Genomic DNA, 26,944 nt, shown 5'->3' with positions numbered 1-26,944 from the left:
CAAATGCCCTCAACATTCACACGCTCACATGACTGTATCTGTTAACCCCTATAATCTGACTTCCTTTCCTTGTGGAAATAAAGGTGGCCTGCACAAAGCTCCTCAGTTATGTCTTGGTCAGAACCAGACCTACCTATCTTCAACCAGTTTGCTGTAGCATATGCCTTCCAACTGGGGTTGCCAGGTCATCCCTTCTGGCACTTTGGCAAAATGCCAGGCATTCTGGAATATTATTGAGTATCCTGATTAAGGTTATCTAACATTTTCTCCAAATATATTTAGCTCTAGTGTTGCCAGATTCCCCCCTAGCCACCAGTGGGGAATGGGAAATAAAGTGGCCAGATCCAGGTTGGGAAACTCCTAGAGATTGGGGGTGAAGCCTGGGGAAGACAGGAAGCCCAGTGGGGTACGATGCCATGGAGTTGATCATCCAAAACTCTAGGGGAACTGATCCCTGTACTCTGGAGATGAACAGCTATTCTGGAGAAGCCTGGAGGCTGGCATCCCTACTTCCAATCATACTCCACTGTGTAAGCATGCACAAAGGTGCACACCATTTTGTTGGCAAAGAAGAAAGAAGGAGGAAGAGGAAGAACAGGAAGAGAAAGAGAAAAAAGATGATGACGACGACGACTTCTTCCATTTTCCCAAGTAGGAAGAAATAGTGTTGGAACCAAGGAGGAGACTTTCTCTTCCAGCAGTGACAGTTGAACTAGTTGGGAAAACATAGTATTGGATCAGGATTCTGGCACTCTCTCTGTTTCCAGTAAGATTAAAGTCCAGGCTTCCACCCTTTAAGTGCACTTCTTTTGTTGTACTCTCTGTTGTACTTTGTTGTACTTTTGTTGTACTTTCTGCCTCCTGCTCAAGTTAGCAAGTGCAATTTAAGAACATAAGAAAGAGCCTGCTGGATCAGAGTCCATCTAGTTCAGCACTCTGCGACTCGCAGTGGCCCACCAGATGCCTTTGGGAGCTCACATGAAATTTCTACTTGAAAGGTTCAAACTACCTTTTTGCCTCAACAGAACTAAAGTAGATTTTCATCAGGATTTCTGTTACTTTTGATATCAATATTGGGAGGAGATGGGTTTTCAGCTACATCCCCTCCTTTCTCAGGGTAAACGTCTGTGGCATTACCTCACTCGTTTTCTGTCATCAGGCCATGAGGTTTTAAATATGCTTGTATAAGCTGTAAAAATGTCTGGTTTCATGAGAAACCCTAGTGAGAAATCTTAGTCTCCCATATTGGATCAGTGGGTTATTGCTGTCATGGTAATAGCATTACATTAGGCTGACTCTTGCAACATTTGGCTGACCAATGTATTTGTCACTATGGTTTCTCCAAGATTTATACTCTGTCATGCTGGCATTTTTGGGTGGCCTGCTGCTAACATCTCTGGCCATTTACACACTTGCATTCTGCCTCACAGCCAATTTACCATTCCTTAGCTGTAGACTTTGCTTTATGCATTGGTGAGGGGTTTTTTTTTGTCCTTTCCAAAGCCAGCACAGGGCAGTGCAGAGAAGCATGGTTTCCAAATGCTGGCACAAATGTTGTTTCACCTTTCCCCACAAAGCAAAACAGTAAAGCAGGAAGTGTAATTCTTCATCTGGGTTTTGTAGCTCTGTCCTACCTTCCCCAGCTCACCCAAACAGCAGTTTTTCCCACACTTCTGGCCACCATTTCTGCACAATTAGAAGGGCTTATGTGTGTGTTTAAAAAAGGTTGCTAGCTTAATTCTAGAGGAAGGGACCGGTCTAACCCTGGTTGCAGGAAGGGACCGGTCTGACCCTGGTTGCAGGAAAATAACAAGGCATATAGAATTTAAACTTTTGCCCTTGTTAGACTGGCAGGTGTACTTTAGATAAGAAAAAAGGACTCTTTAAAAGTGTAGATTTATTTATTTATTTATTTATTTATTTATTCATCTATCTATCTATTTATCTATTTATCTATTTATCTATTTATCTATCTATCTATTTATTTATTTATTTATTTATTTATTTATTTATTTATTTATTTATTAGGCTTTTATACCGCCCCATCCCCGAAGGGCTCTGGGCGGTGTACAGCATATAAAATGACAGTATAAAAACAGTTAAACATTTAAAAGCAGCGATAAAACTAGAAATCTGATTTACACAATCTCAATAATATGTGGTTGGCGCCCAATATCCCAGATTTAAAATTCCCTCTCCCCTGGGAAGGGAGGCATGGCGAGTCTCGTTAGATGGTATGTGGCCTAGATGTCAGGGCCACAGGGGGGGAGGGGGGGCACTATTAGCGGCTGGTTTCTCCAAAGGCCCGGCAGAACAGCTCCGTCTTACAGGCCCTGTGGAATTCACCAAGGTCCCGCAGGGCCCGGACAGCTGGAGGAAGAGCGTTCCACCAGGCCGGGGCCAGGGCTGTAAAGGCCCTGGCCCGTGTGGAGGCCAGCCGCACCACTGAAGGGCCAGGGACCACCAGTAAATTGGCCTCCCCCGACCGGAGAGGCCGTGCAGGGACATATGGGGTGATGCGGTCTCGAAGGTACGACGGTCCCAGGCCGCGCAAGGCCTTAAAGGTCAACACCAACACCTTGAAGGTGATCCGGAACTCCACTGGAAGCCAGTGCAGCTGACGCAATACAGGTTGGATATGTTCCCAGGTGGCGCTGCCTGTTAACAATGGCCTTACGCCGCCGCGATGCTGGACCAATTTTAATCTCGGATCAGCAGATGCAAGGGGAAGGCCAGCGTGGAGCCCGAATTACAATGAGTCTAGCCTGGAGATGACCGTTGCATGGACTCAGCAGTGGCTTGTGTGTCCTGCTTCCAGGAGAGGAAGGGAGCCAGCCGCCCGGGCCTGGCGAAAGGTGGAAAAAAAGCAGCCCGGGTTGTATGGAGCCACCCTGGGTCTCCCATTGACAGAGACAAATCCAGGTGGACCCCCAGGCTGGGCGGAAGCTTGAGGAAGGGGTACGGCGCCCAATGTGACCCCCTCCTCCCCCCACACCGGGCAAGGCTGGAAAATCCCACCACCCCCCTGCGTAGGCCAAGCCAAAGAGGATCCTCCGGGCTCTTCGATGGATTCAGTTTAAGCCTGCTCTGTCGCTAAACCCAACCAGCGACCGCTACTCCAAACAGTGCTGTAGAGCTGCAGGGGCGGCGTGTTGCTCCCGCCCATCAACAGAATATGAGCTGCGCGTGTCATCAAGCGTGACTGGATGGCAGGCCAGCCTCCAAAACTCCTGTACCAGCTGAGCAAGGGAATTCGCATGTAAAGATGTTAGAAAATAATAACAACAGGGGGGATAACAGCCCCTGGGTAATACACCGCACTTGAAGCCCGAGGCACTTCCAGGAGTGGCCTGATCCCCGCACCTCTCACTTGCTGAGTCCGGCCCGGAGAAACAGAGACTATCCATTGTGAAGGGGCCGCATGCCCCGAACTCCAGAGGCGGCCAGGCGGTGGGTCAAAAGGTCATGGTTGACCACGTCAAACGCTGTGGTGAGGTCTAACAACACCAGCAGCGCTGATCCGCCTCGGTCAAGCTGAATACGGAGTGTATCTGTGACGGCGACGAGAACAGTCTCCGTCCCATGCCCAGCATGGAAGCCGGACTGGAAGGGGTCAAAAGCCAACGCGTCATCCAGAAAACCTTGAAGCTGCTCCAACACCACTCTCTCAATTACCTTCCCCAGAAATGAAAGATTCGAGACGGGGCGGTAATTGGCCAGATCCCTCGGATCTAATGATGGTCTTTTTAAGAGTGGGTTTTTAAGATAAAAGGGTTTTTAAGATAAAGATAAAAGAGTTTTTAAGATAAAAGGGTTCTCCTAGGGTGGTACATTTATTGTGAATTTATGTATAGAATAGAAGACTCTGCTCCTTCTCTATTCTCTGTGTTTTAGTTTGATCCTACTGGGTAGAGGTCTTGGTTTCAGTTTCTAGTTCTTGTGACTAATACTAATGGTTGTAAGAGGTGCAATAAACTTGCAAATAAATGCTAATGTTATGGGCCAGCTTGTCTCTACTGAAAGGACCTGAGAACTGTGGGACCTGCTCAATCTCTTGTGTAAACAAAAAAACACAGGAAAACCCGATTACGAAGCAAACAGCCTCAAGGCAAGTAGTATGTGCACAAAAGTCCACAGTGTTTGCCTAGCTTCTTTCAGCTTCCTAACATGATACTATGTTCTGGTAGATAAAGAATCAACACTTCTACCTCATTTTAAAAATGGACCATGTTTGTTCTCTTAGTTGGTTTTTCAATCTTTCCAAAGCCTTAATTTTTTAAAATTACAGATGTTTTTCTCTAACTGTAATCTTTTATTTCACTTTCTAATACAGCTATACAAGCAGAGTGGTCACCAATGGCCTGAAGTCACAAATTAATAATCCAGAACTGAAAGTCAGAGCACTGGACCCCCACATCCGCATCTTAATTGATAAACTACAACATTTTAATCAGGTAAGCAATTCTCAATGGAACAGTTCACATTTTGTGTTCAGTCTAAGGAGTGAAGAAATCTCTAAACACCATGGTATGCATAGTTAAAATGAAACTTTTCCATTTCATTCACTAGGATTCCACTAGGAGAGGCAAAAAAACCCCCAAAACACAGTATGTTATCTGACCAGACAAGGCTGTATCAAGCCATTGTGACATCCTGTAATTTATAATATTGCTTACAGTATCTTAAGTGTTTGAGGTCTGCCTTCCTGATTTCTCTGGATCCTCCCTGTGCCTCCCTGCACTTACAGGGCTGCTGGGTTGGGGAGCAGGGGGCTGGCCAGGATGTCTCTGGTGGGGGAAGGGCAGCTGTTGACAGTCTCAGCGAAGCAGAATTCCGCCACCCCACATTGCAAGGAGGTCTCAGGTGACCAGGAGTCACCTGGCCTGCAGCACAAGGGCTCCCCAGGGCTAGCCACCAGGGCCAAAACTCCAGCTCCCATGGAACTGGCCAGAGGTGTGACTCAGGCAGCAGAGTATAGGTGGGCACACTGAAGCAGGCCTCCTCATCCGGAAGGATAATAATAGCAAGGGAGGAATCACAGGCAAAGGGAAGGGAGGGGGAGGGAGGGAGGGAGAGGATAAAAGGGCCAGTCGTGGGCCAGAGGGAGATTCCACCCAGCTGAGATGGAATATAGCCAGGGGAATCAGGACCTGCAATTGAAGAGGCCCACCCCCATTGTGAGGCCAGGTGATCACTCCCGAAGCAACTACAGAGGGAAAATGGTGGGAACAGGCACAGGGGCAGCACTACACTAAGACTGACTTTGGTAGTCCTGAAGTGTCACGCTCCATGTTCTGAGCCCTTTAGATTGGATTTACGATGGTTCAGTGGCCTGGAAAAAGTGTTTGGATTTCAAAACAGCTTATGATAACTAAGTCAGAGCCAAATTAGAAACTATAGTGCTTAAAAATCATGTAAAGTTTTTCTGAAGATTATTTTTAATTTTCCCAACTGAAATGAAAAGATGGCTTGTCAGTAGGCATGCCAAAAACATGATGAATGTGTGCTTGCGTAAGTGTTTCACTTGAGCTCTGTGGTTTGTGCTTTGCTGTCTTACACCGAATTTCAGTCAGTCAGTGCAGAATGTATTATGATTCCATAATACTATTGCTACAGTGCAACATTTTGCAAGTCACAGAGATGGTGTCAATCCAGATTAGTCAGAACTCCTTAACATGCTTAACAGCCATCGATTTTCGTTTAGTGCAAGCATATTTTTGTGTCCAGTTGATAAGAGCATCCACCGAATTTGTAATGACACAGTAGCATCTCCTCCCAAATCATTCACTATTAGAGAATATGGTAATTGGTGACTTTTGACATTTGCTACTGGCTGTAATATTGATTGTGCTGATTAGTATGGAAAGAAATTATGTAATTTAAACTCATGGTTCAAATTACCTTATCAGTCTTCTGTCTCTGAGATTCAATGTGATGGCTTATAGGGGTTCTCCAGAACAGCAAAGAGAAGTTTTAGTGTTATGACTAGTTTTATGATGCTAAGAATGTTTCAGATTTCTCTCTGTCAAACCTCAGTTCTGTGTGTTATAAGGCAAACATTTTTTCAAAGTCAATTTTTAAAAATGATTTTGCGGTATGGCCTGGAGGCGTTCAACAGAAAACACTGAGATGTCTTTTCGGGCAAGTCACTGAGTATGCCTCTTGTAGCTTCTTGCTTCTAGAAAATGGTAAGAATGGCATCTTCTGATCACCAGACTGATTCCCCAAATGGGCCTGGTTCCTACAAATGGCAAGCACAAAGCACTTGAGAAGGCTGATCTTTCCTACCTTCCCCTTCCCACAGTAGTTCCCTGTGAATCCCCAAAAGCCAACACTGAAAGTAAGAGAAACTCTCATGGATAAAGTGCCATGCGGTACAGGGAAAATAAGGTTAAATGAAAGATAAAATTTAATGGAGGGGATAATTTTTTAACCAACAATCCATCCTCATTTTAACCAACAATCCATCCTCATTGTACCCCATCCCATGCCACATGGTGTTTTGTCTGTAAGGGCTGCCTAACACCAACATCTACTTTTGGGGAACATCTACATGGGGCTGATAGGAATCAGAAAGTGAGGAAGATCCACCTCCATGAGTAGGACTAAAGCCAGAGTGTCATCTAAATCATCCAATGTACATCATATTACATTTTTCATAAGTGGCTCTCTCCCTCTTTACTTCTCCCCCCCTCTTGACTTTCTGTTGACCTTTAGGAGAAAAGTATCCTTAAGTGAAGTTCAACTTCTAACAGATTGAGATGGGTAAAATGTAATTGATTGCATGGATTAAATAGAACACTGATTTTGCTTTAAGATGATTTGTTGTTAAGTAATATTAATTACTTTGAACATAATTTTAGTGAATATTTTTTCAAAGATCAAAGCATCAGAGAAGTTGTTTCATTTCTCTTTTAAGCTTTCAAATAAAACATTAGACATACCTAGCAATTTTCTTGGGTTTTTCCTCTCAGGGTAGGATTAATTCAGGAATAAAAACTGCCACTCAGAATTTCATTAAAGCATATTTGTATATAATTGTTCATGGGGAATAGAAGAATAATAATTTGGATTTATACCTTACTTTTCTCAGTTGTCTCAAAGCGTCTTACAAACTCCTTCCTCTCTTCTCCCCACACAGGCAGGGTGGGGAGGTGGGGCTGAGAAAGTTCTAAGAGAACTGTGGCTAGTTCAAGGTCACCCAACAGGCTTCATGTGTAGTTGTGGGGAATCACACCAGGTTCACCAGTTTAGAGTTCACAGCTCTTAACCACTACCCCACACTGACGTATTCTTTGCAAATCTCATGTATATTGGCATATGCTCCCTATCCTTTTGAAAAACAATTGTGTAGGTACTATATTGGTAGGTGTGCATGTAATATATGCCTATATAACATATATTGCTTAACTCTGGCCCTTTCCACACGGGCGGTAAAGAGTGCCCCAGGGACGCTAAAAACAGCATCCCTGGGGAGGGGTTCGCACGGGCGCCGCCGCTGCATTGCAGCAGCGCCAGCCTCGCAACCCCCAAGCGGCACGAAGATGCTACTTCCGAACCTCACTCCCCAGTGAGGTTTTTCGGAAGCAGCATTTTCCAACCCCTGCTGTGCGAATGGCAGCGGCTGGAAGGCACCATTTCCCCTGCACTGTCCCTGAACGCTTACCTCGTCTCCTGGCTCTTTTCTTTGTTTCTTTTTTTAGTACATATGTACACTTAAGCTGGAAAAATAAACATCTTTCACTGTTAATGCATCATCCTGAGAACATAAAATCCTTAAGTAAGGAATTACATTAGAAAGCTGTTGAAAAAATGGTAAAGTGATGGTAATTTTTGTTAACTGTAGAAATGGTGTGCGTATGGATTCACTCCACTTTATTTATTTTCAATTGTATTCTTTGAGTTGACAAAAGCATTTTTGGAATAATTTATATAGTTTTAAAACAATAAAAAATGTCAGAAAAACGTCTTTAAAAATAATACTAAAATCAAGAGAAGCAGGCAGAAACCTAAGCTATTAGCCCCTAAAACCACAGCAGAATGTCATCCTTAATATATGTAATAAAATACAACTAATCTTGACATTTTGAAAATACCTCCATTCTCAGTTTTAAAAGGCCAAATATGTGAATTTTCAGAGATATGAACAAAGTTCAACGAGAGTAGCGGATTATTTAAACGCTTGAATAATAGTATATCTCACATAGCTTGCAGGTTAAATAAGAAATAGATGTAAAGTCCTTTTTAGAACTGCAGTGGAAGAAGCTGTGCATTGATAGCAACATGTTAATGGAACCTCAACCGTTGTTTTCATGAGCAGCTTCTAAAATGCAGATACTGCAGAACAATTTTGGAAGTTCTATTTATTGAACCATATAGTGGTAACTGACACACAGATTATGTCAATATGTATATTCTCAGGATATTTTCCTAATTTTAGCCATACACAAATAGAACAATCCTCTCCTTATCCAGGGATAGGAGTACTTGTAAGTCCTGGGCTGTCCCTCATCGGCGAATCTATGCTGGCCGCATCTAGAACACTTATGCAGTGAAAGCTTTGTTATTTGGCATTTATGGGAATCAGGTTGCCGGTTAATCAAATGTGCTGAATACTCAAATTGCTTTGTTCTGCCTGTTACCCAGAAGAATGTGACAGGATGGAACCCAGTCCATTAGGAACAGCATGGTGGCAGCCCTCATGTCTGATGGGCTGTGTCCCCTTCCCTCCAAGCCACAGAGGTATCCTACATAGCAGACAGAGAAGCAGGCGGCCAGTTGCCTGGGAGACCTCTGGCAGAGTTGGCCCCTGGGAGCTCACGGCAGGCTGATGAAGAGAGAGACATTCAAGGATGACATCAGAAACCCAGCAGTGTCTGGTGGCATCAAGCTGGCCAGCTGAAGAGGCAGAAGTGAGATTTGTACACACAATATACACACCTAATACAGGTGGTTGAGGGATGAGAGTTTGGTCTTTGCACCATAGGAACCTCAATGGCACCGAGTTGTAAGCTGCAGTACCGCAGTCCAAGCTCTGCTCATGTCCTGAATTGGATCTCAATGGAAGTCGGTTTCAGGTAGCAAACTCAAGGTAGACTCAGTCTTCCATTCTTCCAAGGTTGGTACCCAACTTGCTGAGGTATACAACTGGGGGAGGCCGTGGAAAACCACCCCATGAACATAATCTGCCTAATAAATGTCATGATGTGATGTCACCCCATGGGTCAGGAATGACCCTGTGATTGCACAAGGAGATTTACCTTTAACTTTGGGTGGTACTGGTTAATTGAGCATTCTGGATAATTAAGTGCCAGATAACAAAGCTTTTACTGTACCAGCAGACTATTAACCGTGTAGCAATTAAATAAAGTTGAAGATATGAAGAGGATTGGCAGAAGTTAGGCCCTTTCTGCACAGAAAGGCCAAAAGCGGCTGCCGCGGGCAGGTAAAACACCGTTTTGGTGGGGACCGTTCGCACAGCCGCCTCTGCCAAATCGCTGCAGTGGTGCTCAGATCCCACCCAAATGGTGTTTTCAAACCTCGCTCAGGGAGCAAGGTTTTTTGCAAATGCCGGCTTCCATTCGGTGCCATGTGAACGGCACCGGGTGGAAGCCGGCGTTTCTCCCCCGGCTCTCCCAAATGCTGCTTACCTCTGGTCGTCTTCTGTCGTGTTGTGCAGGCCAGGAGACATGCTCCCCGGGCCTCATTCTCCAGGGTCGTCGCTCTGGCCAGGGGGGGCGTGTCCCCTGGCCTCCACAGCATGACAAAAGGCGACAGGACGTAAGCAGGGTTTGGGAGCGGTGCAGCCTGTGTGAAGGCTGTGCCACCAGTGCCGCTTCCAGTGGGACCATCCATGCGAACGGTCCCGTGGGGGTGCACCGGCATAAACTATGCTGACACACACACCCCTCAGCCCCTGTGTGGAAAGGGCCATAGTCAGAATCAGGGACATAGGTTTAGATTTTTAATGGGGGGGGTTCGGGGGTGGGGCCACACCCCCACCTGCCCCTAGGGCATGGCCACGCATCCCCAAGCCCCGCCCCTGGCCTAGCGCTTTTAAAAGCAGCTCTCTGAGGCTGGGGATGGCAGACTCCCCTGTCCTGCCCTCCCCTGCCCCCCACCAGCTGGGCTCCCAGTCGGCAGCTGGCAGTTCCTTCTGCCCTCCCCTCTGGGCTGAGGTATAGAGGGAAAATGGAGCCCGGTGCAAAATCTGAATTTTGCGCCCCAGGCAGCTGCTGTAATGCTGGAATCTACCCCCAAACAACCTCACTTTCAATGGTGTTTAAACTAGAGAGCCCAAATTCTTCTTTTAAATCCACCTTAAAGGGAGAATCTGGGGTCCCTAGTTAAACAACATTGAAAGTGATGCTGTTTTGGGGTGGATTATTCCCCACCCTGAAACAGCATCGCTTTCAATGTCGCGTAGTGGTTAAGAAAGGTGCATTCTAATCTGGAGGAACTGGGTTTGATTCCGTGCTCTGCCACTTGGGCTGTGGAGGCTTATCTGGGGAATTCAGATTAGCCTGTGCACTCCCATACACGCCAGCTGGGTGACCTTGAGCTAGTCACAGCTTTTCGCAGCTCTCTCAGCCCCATCCACCTCACAGGGTGTTTGTTATGAGGGAGGAAGGGCAAGGAGATTGTAAGCTCCTTTGAGTCTCCTACAGGAGAGAAAGGGGGGGTATAAATCCAAACCCTTCTTCTTCTTCTTCTAAACTGAGGACCTCAAATTCTCCCTTTAAATCCATGCCGAAGGAGGTGGATTTAAAAGGAGAATCTGGGGGAAAAAATTTTTTTGGGGGGTGCCAGCTGTCAGGGGTGCAATTGTTAAGATAGAAGCACCAAAATTTCAGGGTTTTGTTAAGAGACTCTCCTAATGATACCACCCAGGTTTGGTGAAGTTTAGTTCAGGGTGTCCAAAGTTATGGACCCTCAAAGATGTATCCCCCATCTTCTATTAGCTCCCATTGAAAACAAGCATGGGGACACCCCCTTTTGGAGTCCATAACTTTGGACCCCCTGAACCAAACCTCACCAAACCAGGGTAGTTACATCGGGAGACTCCCCCAAACAATTCCTGAATGTTTGGTGCTGCTAGCCCAAACAATGCGCCCCCTCCAAGCCAAAAACCGAAAAAACACTAAAAATGTTTTTAAAACCTACAAACGGAGGGGCGGAGCTTCGGACAAGAATGGGGGGGGTTGAACCTGAGAAACCCCCCCCCCCTTACCTACATCCTTGGTCAAAATCGTGTGCTCATCCAGGGATCAATGCTAACTTTCGTGACATCCTTTCCAAAGAAACTACATAACTTTAAGTACTCCTGTTGGAGTTGAGTCTCAGAACACTTCTGTCTCACATTCTCAGCCACAGCAGTGCATATGATTCCTGCAGCCAATCATATGATTCTGCAGTATACCACCAGCAACACGTAAGATCTTAAAAGGGACACAAGTTTCACATATAAAGATATACATCATACTGCCACCATGTCTAGGAGCATGTAAGTAGGGATTTGGGTGATAGAAATTATGGTGATGGGACATTTTGCATAAAGAAAGTGTTTTGCACGATCAACAAACATTAAATATCTAGGTAGAACAAAAATAAATGAAAGACAGATGGATAGCATTTCACACCTCAACAAGATCCCACCTGAAGATTCCACACACAAGCATTCAGCAGACCCTAAACTCCACTCCCTCAACTGGGATGATAAGAATAAGTCATCCGGTATGTATAAGTCAAGGAGCAAACTCACTGGAAAGTTGAAGATAGTGAGTCAAATGAGATGTCGCCACATACTACTCTGACCATCTCTCACTGCAGAGATAGAAACAGTCATCTGACCATCTTTCAGCTGGTCATGTAGTTTTCATCCCTCAGCTGGTCATGCTGGGCTGCAGTTCTGCAGACATAGAACCAACTTCCAGTGCCCCTTGTAACTCAGCCCTCACTGTTTCTATAATGGGGCAGACACACTGGGAAAAGCAGTGGATTCACCACCATTTCCTGGAGCTGAGCCTTCCTCATCATGGCCTTGCCAGTGGCTTTGGATAACTGAACATAAAGGTGGGAAAGCTCACCAGAAAAAAGCTATGTTCTGTTCATTCTTGTGATTATTGAGTTATTTCCTGGAAGAGGGCCTAAATTCTCATTTTGGAGTATTACCACAGGAAAGATGTATAATTAACTCCACTATTTAGCATTTTACTTTGGTTTGAAAGTACCTCACCCTCAGGTTTTCTTCTTTAGGAACAGTGCAAGTTCATGTCCTATGAGCAGCACTAGTGCCAGATATGCACAACTACAGATGAAGGGATCTTTTACTCTCAAAACTAATAGCTGGAAAATCTTATTGATCTCTATGACTTAAATCTGGCTCATTAAAACAAGTTCACTTCTTGACCCAGAAAAACACAATACAAGAAACAGTACATAGAAGCCATATCAATATAATCCCAGATAAGATATATATGCTTGTATGCAAATTAACATTTGTTTCATAACATCAGCAAGATTGAAGGAAGCACTCCTGTGATTTCCCTTTGTTTAAACTTCCCATATGGTATACCCATTTTCATCCACGGAATAATTTCTGATTGATCACTCTGTCCAGCTAACCCAGTACGTGGCATATCTAATTACATCTCCACTTTAGTTAGCATTGCTACTTCCTTCCTTACTAATTAGACAGAATAGATTCCTCTCCATATTTGATTCCTGGGAGCATCTTAATGAGACCTATAAGTAACCTCTTTCTAAACCCCATGGGCTACAGTCTCAGTGGCATCAGTCCTACGTTCAAGTGGGTTATTTTCTTGTCATATGCCGCTTGAAACTCTCCTTGACACTCCATTGATGCATTCGAAGAACCCAGTCTCTTTGCAGACAAAGCTTTGATTTGATTTTCTCAGTTTAATTTTATTTTGTTTCCTAAGTTGTATATATTTTATGAGTAGTACATAAGAAGTCCTAGTGTAGTCAAGCTATGCTTCTCACAAACTGAGCTACTTTAAAATAAATGACAAAGCCACATCTACTGGAACATATGTTTCCAAATCTACCAGAAGATACAGGTACCACTTGGGGGAAGGGTTCTTTGATAAACTTAGGATAGTGTTTTCCTGAGCAGTCTTCACAAGACATCCTGAATTTATTTGACAGAATTTTGAAATGCTGTGTGCATTGGTTATAAATAATGCTTCGCCTAGTGAGATCACAATGAGTACTAAATCAGTGCCCCCAAATACTCTGTGACACATTTGTTTTGCACACCCAAAAATCAGATCATTAAGTTGAAGCATTGTTTAAAGTTTCCTTTATTTCTTTGTTAATTACTGTAAAATATGTAATTTGGGCCTTTCCCATCCAAAAATGTATCCATTGAAAGAAGAGGCGAAGCTAGGGAAAATGAAGCCCAGACCCAAATATGAGTTTTCTGCCCCGCCCCCCATATGGGAGGCTGCCCTCTCCCACCATGACCAAATAATCTACTAGCAGCAAAGCCCATTGCTGGGGAGATGCAATGGGTCCTAGAAAAGGGCCCCAAATAAGTCGACTGGGTTTGGAAGGGAAGTCGCCGCATTCTGAACATCTTTGAGTCTTGTGCCCCATCTGTTCACGTGCCACCGCTCTCCAGGGGTGTGGCTGTTTGGGGGGCAATTTTTGCCCCCCTTCACATGACTGAACGGTGACCACCTGGGGCATTTGTCCCTGTGGAAACTCCGCCTCTGATTGAAAGTTTTAGTCATACTGACCAGAGGGATTATTGTCACTGACAGGAAGAACACATCTGATTTGTATGTAAGAATATAAATGTATTAGAAAAGAGTTATTACATAACGAATCATGCTACTGTGAGTGTATACATGTCAAGCATCAACTAAGAAGTGTTGGTGAATGGATCAAATACGCTCCAACCCTTATTTTATATGAAATGATATCAAATTCAAATTTTGAAGTAAAACATTCTACACATATTCTATGAATATGAGGAATATTTGATTTCTCCATGTAAGATCTGATGCAGCAGTATCTAATGTCTGCAGTATTTGATAGCTGACATGTATTTCCTGTTTGATCATTAGTTAGTTGATAATCAGTCTCTAACATGTGATGGTGGACCCACAGTTTTGTCTAGTACAAGACCATTGACAGCATGGTATTTCTCGTGTAATCTTTTTATATTTCATGATGAAATTTGAGCAATTTTGACTATTTGTAGCTATTTTCTTCAATTGTTACAGAAATAAAACTGATTTTTTCCAAGTTGGAAGCAAACACTTCTGCATGGGATTAATCTTCACATGTATATACAGGGCTGGCATGCTGGGTAATAGTGGGTCCAGTTAGTTGTCTGAATTCTGATAGCCATTTAATATTTCTTGTTATCACTGTATTAAAATATACACTGTGTTGCACATATACTTGAAGAAACTGTATCCAGCACTGCAGTACTGATTCCTGCCCTGCCTTGGAATACTGCCCCTCCCCTTTTGAGAGTTCAGTATGGTCTTCTTCTACCTGAACATCCAGGCTGAGTTTTCTCGCTCAAACATGTTGCTTCCTCCAGGCCTAGGTATAGTTCCTGGTTTGCTCTCTGGATGGATGAAAGCCCTAGGCAGAATCCACCCCCAAGTATGCAAATAATTAATGGACAGAGAAAGGATCAGGATTGTACCCACTGTCCCTGATCTCCATGTGTTGAGTCCTCTTCATTTAGCCTATGAACATACATGCTGCAACTTGTAAGTACATTTTGCAGTGCATCTGTTCTCATAGAAAGAGTCTATCTATATAAATAAAAATGTAAATGTTCGTTTGTTCAAAATCTTAAATCTCAGAAAGCTGTTCACTGATTGGTTTGAAATTTTGATACAACGTTGCATTCAAATACGCGCATGTTCTTACAAACCTACTATTATACTATGATACAGGTGTAACACCTGTGACAGGTATAACCATGCTTTGTTTTAAAAACAGCGCCATTTGGTGGACTTTACGGCAACACACGCTATACTCACTACTTTACCATTCTATCGCAATGTTTCCGATTTACAATCCATGTTTGGGTCCCAAATTTCCACTTTTACGCTTCCACTTCAATGTTTCTGATTGCATTGTTAACAGTTATTTTTCATAAATTCCAATGTTGCCTGTGCTCTGGTTGCCTGTGCTCATATTAGTTTGGGACTGTATTTTAATGTGGACAGTTTTCTCAACATCTACACCTCAACTGACCATATTACACAACTTTCTCTGACACACAGTATAATCACAGATGTTCGTTTTGAAGCCTTGCCAATGCAGACTGGGAAATCTGGCAGGGCAAGGTCAAACGAGCACAACGAATGCAAATGGGTATCTGTTTCAAACTCCATGGAGACCTTCAGCTTCTCGATATCTCTTGGATAATAAGTTTTCGCCTACCTGGACAGGAGACCCACTGTCCCCAACTGTGTGGGGGTAAAAGCACCACAGGGCTCCCATTGCATTGCCCGAGGCCCGGTCGGTTTCAATGATGCAACAACCTCACTTCTTGCAAAGTTCTTTCGTGACCACCATGCAATTTAATGACGTCAACAGAGGATTCCAATGGATATCCCATTTCAATTTGACAGACTGCAATTCCCAATTCGATTGCCGTTTGCAATCAGCATCAGCAAAGCTCAGGGCCAATCTTTAAAATTGTGTGGTTTAGATCTAGACTCGGATTCCTTCTCACGTGGTCAATTATATGTTGTGTGTCCCACAGTCAGCAAACCACACAATCTCTACATCTGCACAGACAATGCAACAACAAGAAATAATGTATACCCACAAGCTTTGTTAAAGCAAACATCTTAAAAACGTGCACTTTCGCTTTTCTTTCTTTCCCATTTCACCAGACTGGGCCACAGCAACACGTGGCTGGATACCACTAGTATGCTTATAAGTCTCTGGGCAGGTCATGTGACTATACAAAATGGGCATGGGCAGAATGAATCAGATCCCAACCTTCCCCCACTCCATCAATTTAACTAACAAGGATGGGCAATTGAATATGACCAATGTTATTCTACAAAGAATGACCAAAACGGCTTGGGATAATCTGGGGAATTAGGTTAATCTCACAAATTTGTCATTAAATCTGAATGAATGGGACTGGCAGGAATACATGCATATTGCTTTTCTCTTGTCTGAATGTTATATGGCTGACTGTTAATTTAACAGGTAGTCTGAAATGTATTTAGTACATGCACCTTCTCTTGCAATCAGTGGGATTTTGAGAATCTCAGAACTACAGATGTTCTGTTTAGGAAAATATAAGAACTTTAAATATAATTAAACCAAGGATTGCTAATGTGCTTCTAAGTTAGCAGCCGGTGGAAGATTTTACCCAAGACACAAATCATGAAAAATGCTGTCTCAATTAGTACAAGTATAACATTTTAAACAAAAATCTGAATATCTATGTAAATTTTGCATGTGTTATTGTTATGCCTTACACATATATAACCCTAAAGGGCCTGTTTATTATTCATATGCTATATCTCTCAACACTTGGGTGTCATTTCTTTTGCAAGTACTTTCAAGAATTATTTGCCCAAATGGACCATTGCATTGGTTTTGTGTTTTATTAAGGAAAATTAATCTTAATAAATCAGAATGGTATATTGAGTCATAGTAACAACAGGAGCCAAATTAGAAAAGAGAACTATTGTTTTAGCTATTCTGTGAGATGAGTGGGAAGCCTTTCCATTGCCCTGAGGTTAAGGTTGCCAACTGTGGGTTGGGATATACTGGGAGATTGGGGGGGAGCCTGAGGCGGGTGGGGTTTGGGGAGGGGATGGACTTCAATAGTTTATAATGCCATAGAGTTCATCTTCCGAAGCCACCATGTTCTCCAGGTGAACTGCTCTCTGTCACCAGGAGATGAATTGTAATAGCAAGAGATGTTCAACCACCTGCTCGAGATTGGCAATCCTACCTGGGGTTTAAGCAGATTGATGACAAAAAGATCAAATGAAATTAACAGTTGCTCAGTTAACCCCTGAAAATGAATGAGTTCAACAAATTTCACTAAAGGCCTTTACTTTCCAGTCATGTGAGCAGTGGGCCAGTCCAGTGGACTGTGGAACAGATTGAAACCTTCTGTTGGAAATTACTTGCTAAATCCCCTAATTTAGCTTTTGCAACAGGAGCACCTTTTATCAGATGGTAATTTTATAAACCATGCCAAAAAAAAACATGGCACAGCACACAGATTGTGCTCTATGCCTTTTGTGATTGTTTAGCCTTAAATTGGCCCTAATGCTTTGGCCACTCAGCCATTCTTGAAGAATTATTCTAAGTGTAATTGTATTATACAAAGAGGCTGGAAGCTGTGAAGTAGTTTGGTGCCATTTATATTCATGTAATAAATCATGCATTCTTTTTTAAGGGGGAAAAATGACACTGATGTAAGTGGAAGGAAAGGTCAGAAAGCTCCCTGGCTTCATAATGCAGTCTCTAAAGGAAAAAAATAAGGTCATAAGAGCAGGTATCATAGGAGTAATTGATCAGCTTGCTTCTACCAGAGTTCCATGCCTCATCTTTTGATTTCGAAAGGCCCTGATTGTAAAAAGAAATACAGCAAGATTGTGCCTGGAATTATTTTTAAGGATTCAAGAAATTCTTAAGAGATAGAAATATGGATGGGGATTTAGGACTTTTTTTGCCTCACTTCTCTATAAAACTATATTTGAGGCAGCTTCCACCAAGAAATAAATAATTAAAAACCAGTGAAATATTATGAAGTGTATACTTAATAAATTAAAACTAGTAATCACATCATATTGTACTTTTGTAAATATCCTTAAAACCAGCATTAAAACAAACATTAAAACCTTACCACAGAAGGATTACAAGAGACCATCATAATTAAAAACAGAAGTGCAGGGAATCTCAAAGTCTAAAGAAAGATAAAAATGTATTTTCCTGGCTCCTAAAATAATATACATTTGGTGCCAGATGAGCCTCTGTGAGAAACAAATTCCAAAAGTTTATAAGCCGCCACTACAAAAGTTCTGTCTCTGGCTCATAGCCACCTAAGCTTGAAAACATGGAGGCACATGGAGCATGATTAACAGGTACATAGCAGAGAAGTGACATTGATGTACTCTGCTGTTAAGCTCAATCCAATGTAGGATTTTAAAACCAGAAATATATCTTCTGTGTAATTTTACCTGCTAATAGAGCAACCACTGCATTTTGAGCCAGATCAGCATTTTCAAAAGTCATCATAGGGGAGTCACATGAAAAGTACCTTGAACTAGTCTTACCTAGCTCAAGATAAGGTGGCAATAGCAAACTGATTGAAGCTGTTTGAAGAGCTACTTGCAACAGAGTGGATATGAATCTCCATCTCCATCTCCAGATTGAAAAATTTCCCAAAGAGTAAACCTGAAAGGGAATACTAACCCATCCAGAATGCCACAAGCTGTGGTTGTTATCTACCAGCTGTACCTCAAATTTTACTTGGATTTAATTTAGCTAACATCCAGTCTTTTAGTTCATCCAGAGACAAGTTCAGATCATACCCTACCAAGGTGACAGAAAGATATAAAGTTGGCAATCATTTACATAGTGATAATTTGAACAAGTAAGATAATTGCCTTAACTACTCTCTTTAAATAAGGTTATTCGGGACAGAGAGAGGGAAGCAGATTAGCGGCCCCATTCAAAGGGGACAGGCAAATCTGCCTTGGGAGCAGTGTTAGGTTACACTAGCGGATTTGCCCTCCCCAAGGCACTTGCCCCAGAGGAGAGGCAAATCTGCTAACAGAAACACGGTGCTGAATGCCATACCAGCGTCCCTGCGCCCCTGTCACCAGCATAGCAGGTCGCTAAAAGGACAAAATCAAGCAAGCTGCAAGACTCCTTTTGGGGTTGTGCCACTTGCTACATGAAGTATCAAGACACCTGGACAATGAGGAAAGAGGAATATTCCCTGTTGTGGCTCATGGGCAGGGAGAATAGTTCCTGGGTCAGGGGTTAAGGAAGCCCAAACAGCAGAAAAAGCCTACAGTGCATATTGGCTAATTTAAGTTTGTTTGTTGAATATACTTGTGTTCTACATTCTGTTACTGGCAAATGCTTGAGGCTTTCAATGCAGAGCGTCTAATCGCCCAACTAACAATACAGCTCCCTCCCCACAAATCCATTGCTTAGGACTGCTAGCTCACCTTGTTCTCATTACAAAGTTGATTTTGAAGTTATAGATGGTGAAGAAATGGAAAGACTGTGAAGAAATGGAAGAAATAGAAAGGCATGATAGTTTGTGGGACTGTAGCACCCTGCGTGGATAGAACACAATGTGTTATGTGCTGTTCGGGCTCAGCCGCGGCGCCCGGACTCGCCCCGCTGGGTCACGCATAGGCCGGCACTGTGGGGGACGTGAAGGCTGCAGATGAGCCTCTTGCAGCGGCAGTGGAGGTCTTGTTCAACGAGGAAGGCACAGAGAGAGAGAGAGAGAGAGAGAGAGAGAGAGAGAGAGGAGCTGCTGCAGCAGCAGGGAATGTGGGTGGTGGTGTGAAAAGGCAAGGGAAAGGGGCAGCTCAATGGTGGGAAGTAGGAAGGAGGGAAGAGGACCCTGGAGCCAAGATCCCCTGCCAGAACCTAGAGCACTGTTTAGGCTGGTCCCAACTCTGTGAAGTAACAGGGTGGGAACCTTTCACACAGGCTGGACACCTCTCCCTGTGAGGCCACAGGGGAGAGGCAAACCCCTGGAAACTCCTCTCCCTGTGAAGCAACAAGGGAGAGAGAGGGAGGGTGCGAACTCTCAGGTCAGCCAGGGGAAGGAGGGCAGAGAGGCCTGCTAGGAAGAGGGTGGTGTGGGCAGGTGGCATGGGCAAGGGCTGCCGCATACACCAGCGCCCTGTTGGCGCGGTTGTTTCTTGGCCCCTCGGGCCAACTGGAAAAGTCATCAGCTGGGGTGACCAACCCCCAGGTCAGGGAAGGAAGGAAGGATCAGCCACCCAAGAGCCCCAGGTGAGGAAGGGAAATGCCACAAGTGCTTTTGTTTTGTAGCATTTTACAGTGCAGTTTAGGGCATTTTTCAGTGCATTGAAATCAGTGGCTTTAGAATGGTGTAATTTTTGTGTAGGATTGCTCTTGTGTTACAATAGCAGTTGACTGTATGAGTATGTGAGAGACCCATCTGAAAGTGGACCTCTGTGTCATTTTGGTAGTCTGGTATTGTTTGTCCTCTTAATATTTCTGCATGGAAAGCCTTTCTCAGCAGAACTTGTCAAAGAGGCATATTTATGGGAGTGATCTGGCAGACAAACAAGTAATAATTGGGTGTTATGGAGGAGCACTAGAGTAACTTCATACTTGATGAGGCATTTGAGTAAGATAATCTGATCAATGTGAATGATAAATGATAAGTTACAACATTTGTTCTCATCAGTGGAGGAAATGTGCTTGGACGAAGTCCTGAACTTGGAATTTGCTGCACAATGCAACTGGAACCTAAAAGATGTGATGAAAAATAAGTACACTATTTGTTTTTTCCCAGAGAACTGAACGCTTTCCCAATTTGAACTGTCCGTCTGATAATGCCACCTAGCAAGCTTGTTGGATTTGTTTTTTTTTAATACTTCATAGACTGGCAGAAGATTTACACAATTTCTTGAAAACATCTGCACTCAGTGAATTGTTTTCCCTTTGCTCCAAAAGCATAGTAATTTCGCTACTGAAGCTTTAAAAAGTGTAGAATATATGAATAATAACTATGCAAGGGGGGAGAATAATAGAAAGGCAAATTATTAGCATGATATTTGTGTTCTTTCACTCCATTCCATTATTAAATTCAGTTGAAATTGTTTGATGTTCCAGAAAAGAGAAATAGACAAACTGTATCTACATCAGGGGTGTGAACCATTTTTTCCAGTATTTTTTTAAAAATTGGATTTATTGGACCTGGAAATTTTCAGAAGCACCAGAAAGCAATACGCATACTGGTCAATGGAGTTTTTCATCAAGATATCTGAACAGATTTGGCTTTATTAAGGTTAAGGTTACCTGTCTTTGAGATAATGTCACATTCGGTAATTTTAGCACTTTCAGAATACTATAAATGTTTAGTAGAGAAGCTAATTCTACCTTTACAAGAAGTGATTAATGAAATAAGTAAAGAGAAACAGTTACTTCCAACATGGCAAGAAGCATGTATCACATGCACAAATAAGGGAATGATCCAGAACTACCACAGCCATATAGACCTATTTGGTTGTTAAATGTGGACTATAAACTGTTCGTGACTATCAAGGCAGCTAGATTAAGAAGATCCATTGTAGATCTATTGTCGATGAGGGCTTATAGGGTAATGGTCAGGAAGCCCATCCAGAGCCTTCAGTGGCTGGGACCAACATTCCTGCTCCTTGGCAGTACAGGGAGGCAAAATATGAAGCAAGACCTCCCCACCACCAAAAAACCCTCCATTGGGTGGTGTAAGTCCATGACTGACATGTACCTGGAGACAGTGCTGAGGTGGAAGCTGACAACGTTGGGTCTGCCCCTGGCCATGCCTCTGGAACACCCCACTGTGCCAGCAGGACCAGCAGTGGTGCTTGGTCACTAATGTGGCACTCAGTGCCTTGTCAGATGTCCCAGAAGACTGCAGCAGCTGCCTGCCAGCAGATTTGCCTCTCCGCCAGGATAAGTTCCCTGGGAGGGCATTTCCACTAGTTCAGAACCACGAGATCTCCACAACTCCCTTCAGACCTCCCCTCTGGATTGGGCTGTTGGGCTGGTACAGTGGAAAGACATGGGTTTGGGTTTCTTTTGAGTGGTCTGAACTTCTAGTCTTTGTGTGGCTGTTTTTCAGAGCATGCCTCATGCAAGCTTTCAGAGTGGGGGCCTCTGATGGTCCAAACTGCTGGAAATACCTTTCTCATGTTTATGTAATCCCAATTCAGATCACAATCTTGGTGCAGGGGTAGAAGGGACTTCAGCCTCCCCATCTGCCATATTTCTGTTCCAAAATAGCCCCAGGTGGTTAATATTTGACCCAGTGGGGACTACGGTGAATTAGGACCCTGCATACTTGGATAATGAGTTCCCAGCAGCTGTGACTGACTGCTCCAGAGCCATGCTAGGGAACTTACCGGTAACACAACATATCAAAAAGCATAACATACCTTGGCCTTCAAGGTCACTTGGTTCAGGGGAGTGAGTCATGATAACTTGAGGATCACTTCTAAAGCCCCCTCCCCTGTGCACCAAGCCAAGCAAACCAATAGCACTATTCTCCCATGCTTGCATTGGTTGAATGCTCAAATATTTTCAAAAATGCTAATTCAAAATTTCTGATTCAAAAGTTAGTTTTAAGTGAAATGTTAAGGAGAATGATTTAAAAACAAATACAGTGTATTGAAACAATTATAAGTCTTGTTTTATTGCAGTGTCTTTCCATATCTAATTTGGAAATGTGATATAATATTATACTTTCTTATTAACATAAGTTAATTATTGGTTCAAATATGACTCCAAATATATTTTTCTACATGTAGTTTTCATAATTTGCTAATTAATGAACAACTAGCATAAGTCTGACTACTTCTGGGCAGATAATTAGTATCTTGTAATAAAAAAAATTACAAATGACACTTTGATTATGTGGTTTTAAAATGAAGCCAGTATATTACAGTTTATTTTTATAAAGTTTGTTACTACTAGAAACGATAGGTGTTAATGCAGCCCTGCAGATTTCTCATTAATTTTATAGCTTGATCATCTGTAAACCAGGATCAGGAACTGTAATGCATAAAATTGCATCAACGTTATAGGTGAGCCCTCTGTGACTTGAAATATCTTGCATTTCCTCCATCTCTGATGACAGTCATGAAAAAGGTATAGAAGTGTTGCTTTAGAGAACGTGCCTTAATTTCAACATATCAGTGACCAAACGCCACCCCATATAGACACAAAATAAACTTCATGAACATCAAAATTCTTGCTTTGCAATCAGACATATTCAAAATCAATTTCACATAGGAATTTTCACAATACAAATCCAAAATGTTTCAAAATTAGATTTATTTGAATTTTAATTCATTTGAAATACTTCAGAGAATACCATTATATGAACCTCTGTTGCAAGAAATAGCAGCGATCTTACTGTGTTACACTCCAATGGCAAAACTGCTTTTTTCTGGGATGCAAAATTGAGTGATTTATCAATCTCTCAGTGGATGAGCTGCAGATGTCCTGGGGCTATAGGCTTTGATGGACCTGCTGTGAGTGGCTCATTCTATATAATATGTAGCAAGACTGCTACCCTTTAGTCTGCACTATTAGCATGCAAAATGTCAGTGACAGCGAAAGCATCAACATCAGGCAGCCGTAAAACTGATCAATATGTGATGCTGTAAATTTTAACCGACTATTTTTTAAAAAGCTCATAATATACCCTATGATAATATCAGCTATAATAATCAAGCTATAAAGCCAAGTAAATACCAAATACCTGATAAGAACCACGTGATGCTATTGTACTGCTGAAGCAGGCTGCACAAGTTTGCCTGGATAGTGGTCTTCCTGGGAACTGTAAGCTGTTCTCATATCTTGTGAAGAAGAATTAAGTATTGTTGTTTAGTGTAATGAACTGTAACAAAGCTGAATTTACTCATAAAGTAGATTCTTGATGTGACTCCATGTGATGTCTGTTCTACCAGTAAGCTGTTTGTCCGAAGTAGCTTGCTATACTGCTTACTCATAAAACAAGCCCTTTTCTTCATTCTTTTCACAGTGATGGTGATAGTCACTGGACTGTGCCACAAGATACTGTACAAAAATGCAAGAATCTGCTACGCTACCCTTGCAGTATATGAATAGGTATGATATGATTGGCAAGGTTGGCAATGGCAAGTTTTGGGATGAGCTGTCAGAAACATCCAGAACACAATTGGCAATCATGAAGGAAGAGGCATTGAGTCTCTCCAAATAGTTGATCAATGTGAGTTGGCATGTGGCTGAGACTGCAGGGCACGCAATTGCTACTGGAGTGGTGCTGTACAGACTTGACTGTATTTGATGGCGCTGCCTTGGGAAACAAGAGATAAAATGGAGGACCTGCAGTTTGAGGGGATTAATCTATTTTTAGAGAAGTCTAACAATTGGTTAATCATGACTGAGTCCAAGGAGCAATTGAAGGCTGGTGTGGCCTTAGTGGTGGAGACTTATGAAGAATTGGGATTGTTTATTAACTGGGGGGAAAAATCTAAATTGTAACTTACACATGTCATTCAATTCATTGGGACAGTGTTAGACTCTATATAGGGAAAGGCTTTTCTACCTGAGGAGAGGGGAAAGAGGATTGCTTGGGCTTGGTTGGCCCATCAATATATGGTTAAGAGGCTGCAGGGAGTGAAACCCATTCAGTGTCTCCTGAGCCTGATGGCATCCATGATGGCAGTGTGCCCCTGTCTAAACTGCATATGAGACCTTCAGCTTTGTGTGTTTTTTTAAGGAACTGAAGCCAGAGTTGGATTGCCCTTATGTTACTATGTCCATGTCAGAGATAGTAATTAACTGAGAGCATCTTGTGAGCAGAATGATCACAATGAACTGACAGATCTTCCCAGAGGATGATGGGTAATGTAACTGTCAAAAGTCCTAGCTGAAACTTACTGAAACCAGTTGAGACTGGACAGCTGACCTTTAAGTTGATTGGCTAACATCTGTATAAAGTATGCGTAGGTGCGTTGGCTTGGTGTTGGGATGTTTAAGGAATTTCTACGTAGCATGCTGTTGGACTGTTCTTTGATTTCTGTATATACTTTGTAAATAGCTGCACTGAAGATAAAAAGCCTTTGTAGAAGTTAACAACTTCTGGTGTGGTCTGCTTATTTATCAAAGTATTCTTCCAGTGCAGTGGTCTGCTGAATCTGCATTGCCTACCAATGTAACGCAACTTCCGTTGGAAAGGGTCTACTGTGTGTCAGTCCATTTTAAGGGAGGTGGTTTGTTCATTACAGATTTGGACAGACCCACAATTTCTTTTTTATGGGAATGGATTTTGGTGTAAAGGCTCATGACAGATGACGTCAGATGCCTTATTAGCAGAATGGGATGCTCATTGTTTGGAGCATTCTGCCCAGGGAGCATGGTCAATGTGTGAACAGGGGATGCATATCAATATGTTAGAGTTATGCGCAATTAAATTGGCCCTAACATCATTTACTGATATTTTTAGGGGAGGTGGATCTTGGTACAAACAGACAACAAGGCAGCCATGCACTGCCCCAACAAGCAAGGCGGGTTTGATGTGACTCCAACACCATCAAATGAAACCAGTCCACTCTTTTTTTGTTGATTCTGTTTGTTCCTGATTGGGTCAAAAAGTGTACCTGATGTGTTGTGAAAAGAATGTCAAGATATAGTCTTCTCATTTTGATGTAAAACATAGGAGTGGGCAAAAAAATTATAGATATTTTTAAGATCCAGGCTTATTACACTTGGAAATTTTCAAAAAATCCGGAAAAGCCAGTAGCACATTTCCCTTGCTGAGAAGGGAAGTGCTTCATAGATAAGTTAATTAGCTCACTCATCTATCAGCACAGGAGTGCTGAACATTTGAATAGTTACCACTGACTAGAAACTGGAAGTAGATGCTTTCTCTGCTACAAACTGTAAATATGAGCTTTGTGTGGGCGTAAATTAAGAACTCAGCAGTGACATTTATATTGGCTATCACATTCAACATTAATATTATCTTGTCCTATTCACTTTATTACTAAACACATCATTAAATTATAAAATATTAAATTGTATAATTGAGGGTTGAGTCACAGAGTTGACACCTGTCTGTTATATGTTGTATATTTGGATGCTGTCATTCATAATAATTCTGCATGCATAAAAGATTTTTTCCCTTTGGAACAACTTGAAATTCTTAGATTGACATCATAATACAATTGTGCATTGTTGTTATTGATTAGTGTTAGTAGAAATAAATTTTCCTAAGAACACATTACAGGACCAGGACCTTTAAGCTCTCTGGTGAGTTTCACCCTCCACTTGTACCCAATATTTTGTCTACTACCTGGCCTCCACGGTCTCAATGCTCTTCAATGGAAGTCCTCCGAGCTGCTCAGATTCTCATATGCATGTCTGCATATCTTCAAATACAGCTGCTCCAAAAAAGAGAGAAAAAACTATTGTGAAGAAATGGCTCCTTCCCCCCACCCCACCCCTTCTTTCCCTCTCCAAGCAGGTATCATAGATTTGGAGGACTTAAAAATGCTAAGGGGACATCAGGAAGAGCTACCTGGCCTAGGGGGGACAGATGCCTTAACCCAGAGTATCCCTGAGAGAGGGGTGGGGCTGGAGAACTGATAAAACTCTTGGGAACAGAGAGGGGAGGTCTCTTCTACCTGGACCATGGAAGGAAGCAGATGTATGTGCCTGGGCTCTGGAGGGAGCAGCCATTTTGGGACCATGTGCTTGCCCAGGGAGCAGATCCAGTCATCCAGGTAATGGGAACTATGTGAGGATGTTAACCTTCTAAGCTTAAGAGCTGCTAGGTATATAGAGAAAGGGATAGAGGATTCATGTTTGCATCTCATTTGTTTTGGAAACCCTTGCTCTATTTGGTGCAGTGCTAAAACATACTTGTACCCATTCTATTTTTAATAAATACTTTTGAACCTTAGATGAGGGGAACAGTTTTCTGTACCACCTAGGCCTCCGCCATTGTGGATGCGCTCTCTGGATAGGAGAGCACCAGGAGGAAGGCTGGAAGTTGGTGAGCAGCTGTTTCCAGGACCTCCAACCTGCCCTGTGGAACCCAGGAGAAGGGAAACTGAGGAAACTGAGGCTAGGCCTCAGAGTTTGAAAGGAGGCTGGGGGAGCCCTGACCCTCCCCAGTAGGAAATTCCTCAAACTGTCAAGTGGTGGCAGCGGTTTACCCAGAGAG

At 42.9% G+C, this 26,944-nt stretch overlaps 1 protein-coding gene across 2 annotated transcripts in view; it reads left to right on the top strand.

Annotated features, from left to right (window-relative positions):
- LOC125437584 (glypican-5-like) overlaps nt 1-26,944 on the top strand; it is a 495,530-nt gene that overhangs the window by 287,236 nt on the left and 181,350 nt on the right. For both annotated transcript variants that reach the window (XM_048505298.1, XM_048505297.1), the window contains one exon: nt 4,334-4,454. In XM_048505298.1, coding sequence (XP_048361255.1) covers nt 4,334-4,454 — 121 coding nt within the window. The remainder of the gene's footprint in view (nt 1-4,333; nt 4,455-26,944) is intronic.

The sequence above is a fragment of the Sphaerodactylus townsendi genome, linkage group LG08 (assembly GCF_021028975.2).
Source record: "Sphaerodactylus townsendi isolate TG3544 linkage group LG08, MPM_Stown_v2.3, whole genome shotgun sequence".
Classification (NCBI taxonomy): Eukaryota; Metazoa; Chordata; class Lepidosauria; order Squamata; family Sphaerodactylidae; genus Sphaerodactylus; species Sphaerodactylus townsendi.
Note: the sequence above shows the minus strand (reverse complement) of the source record. Positions and strands in the feature narration are given on the sequence as shown.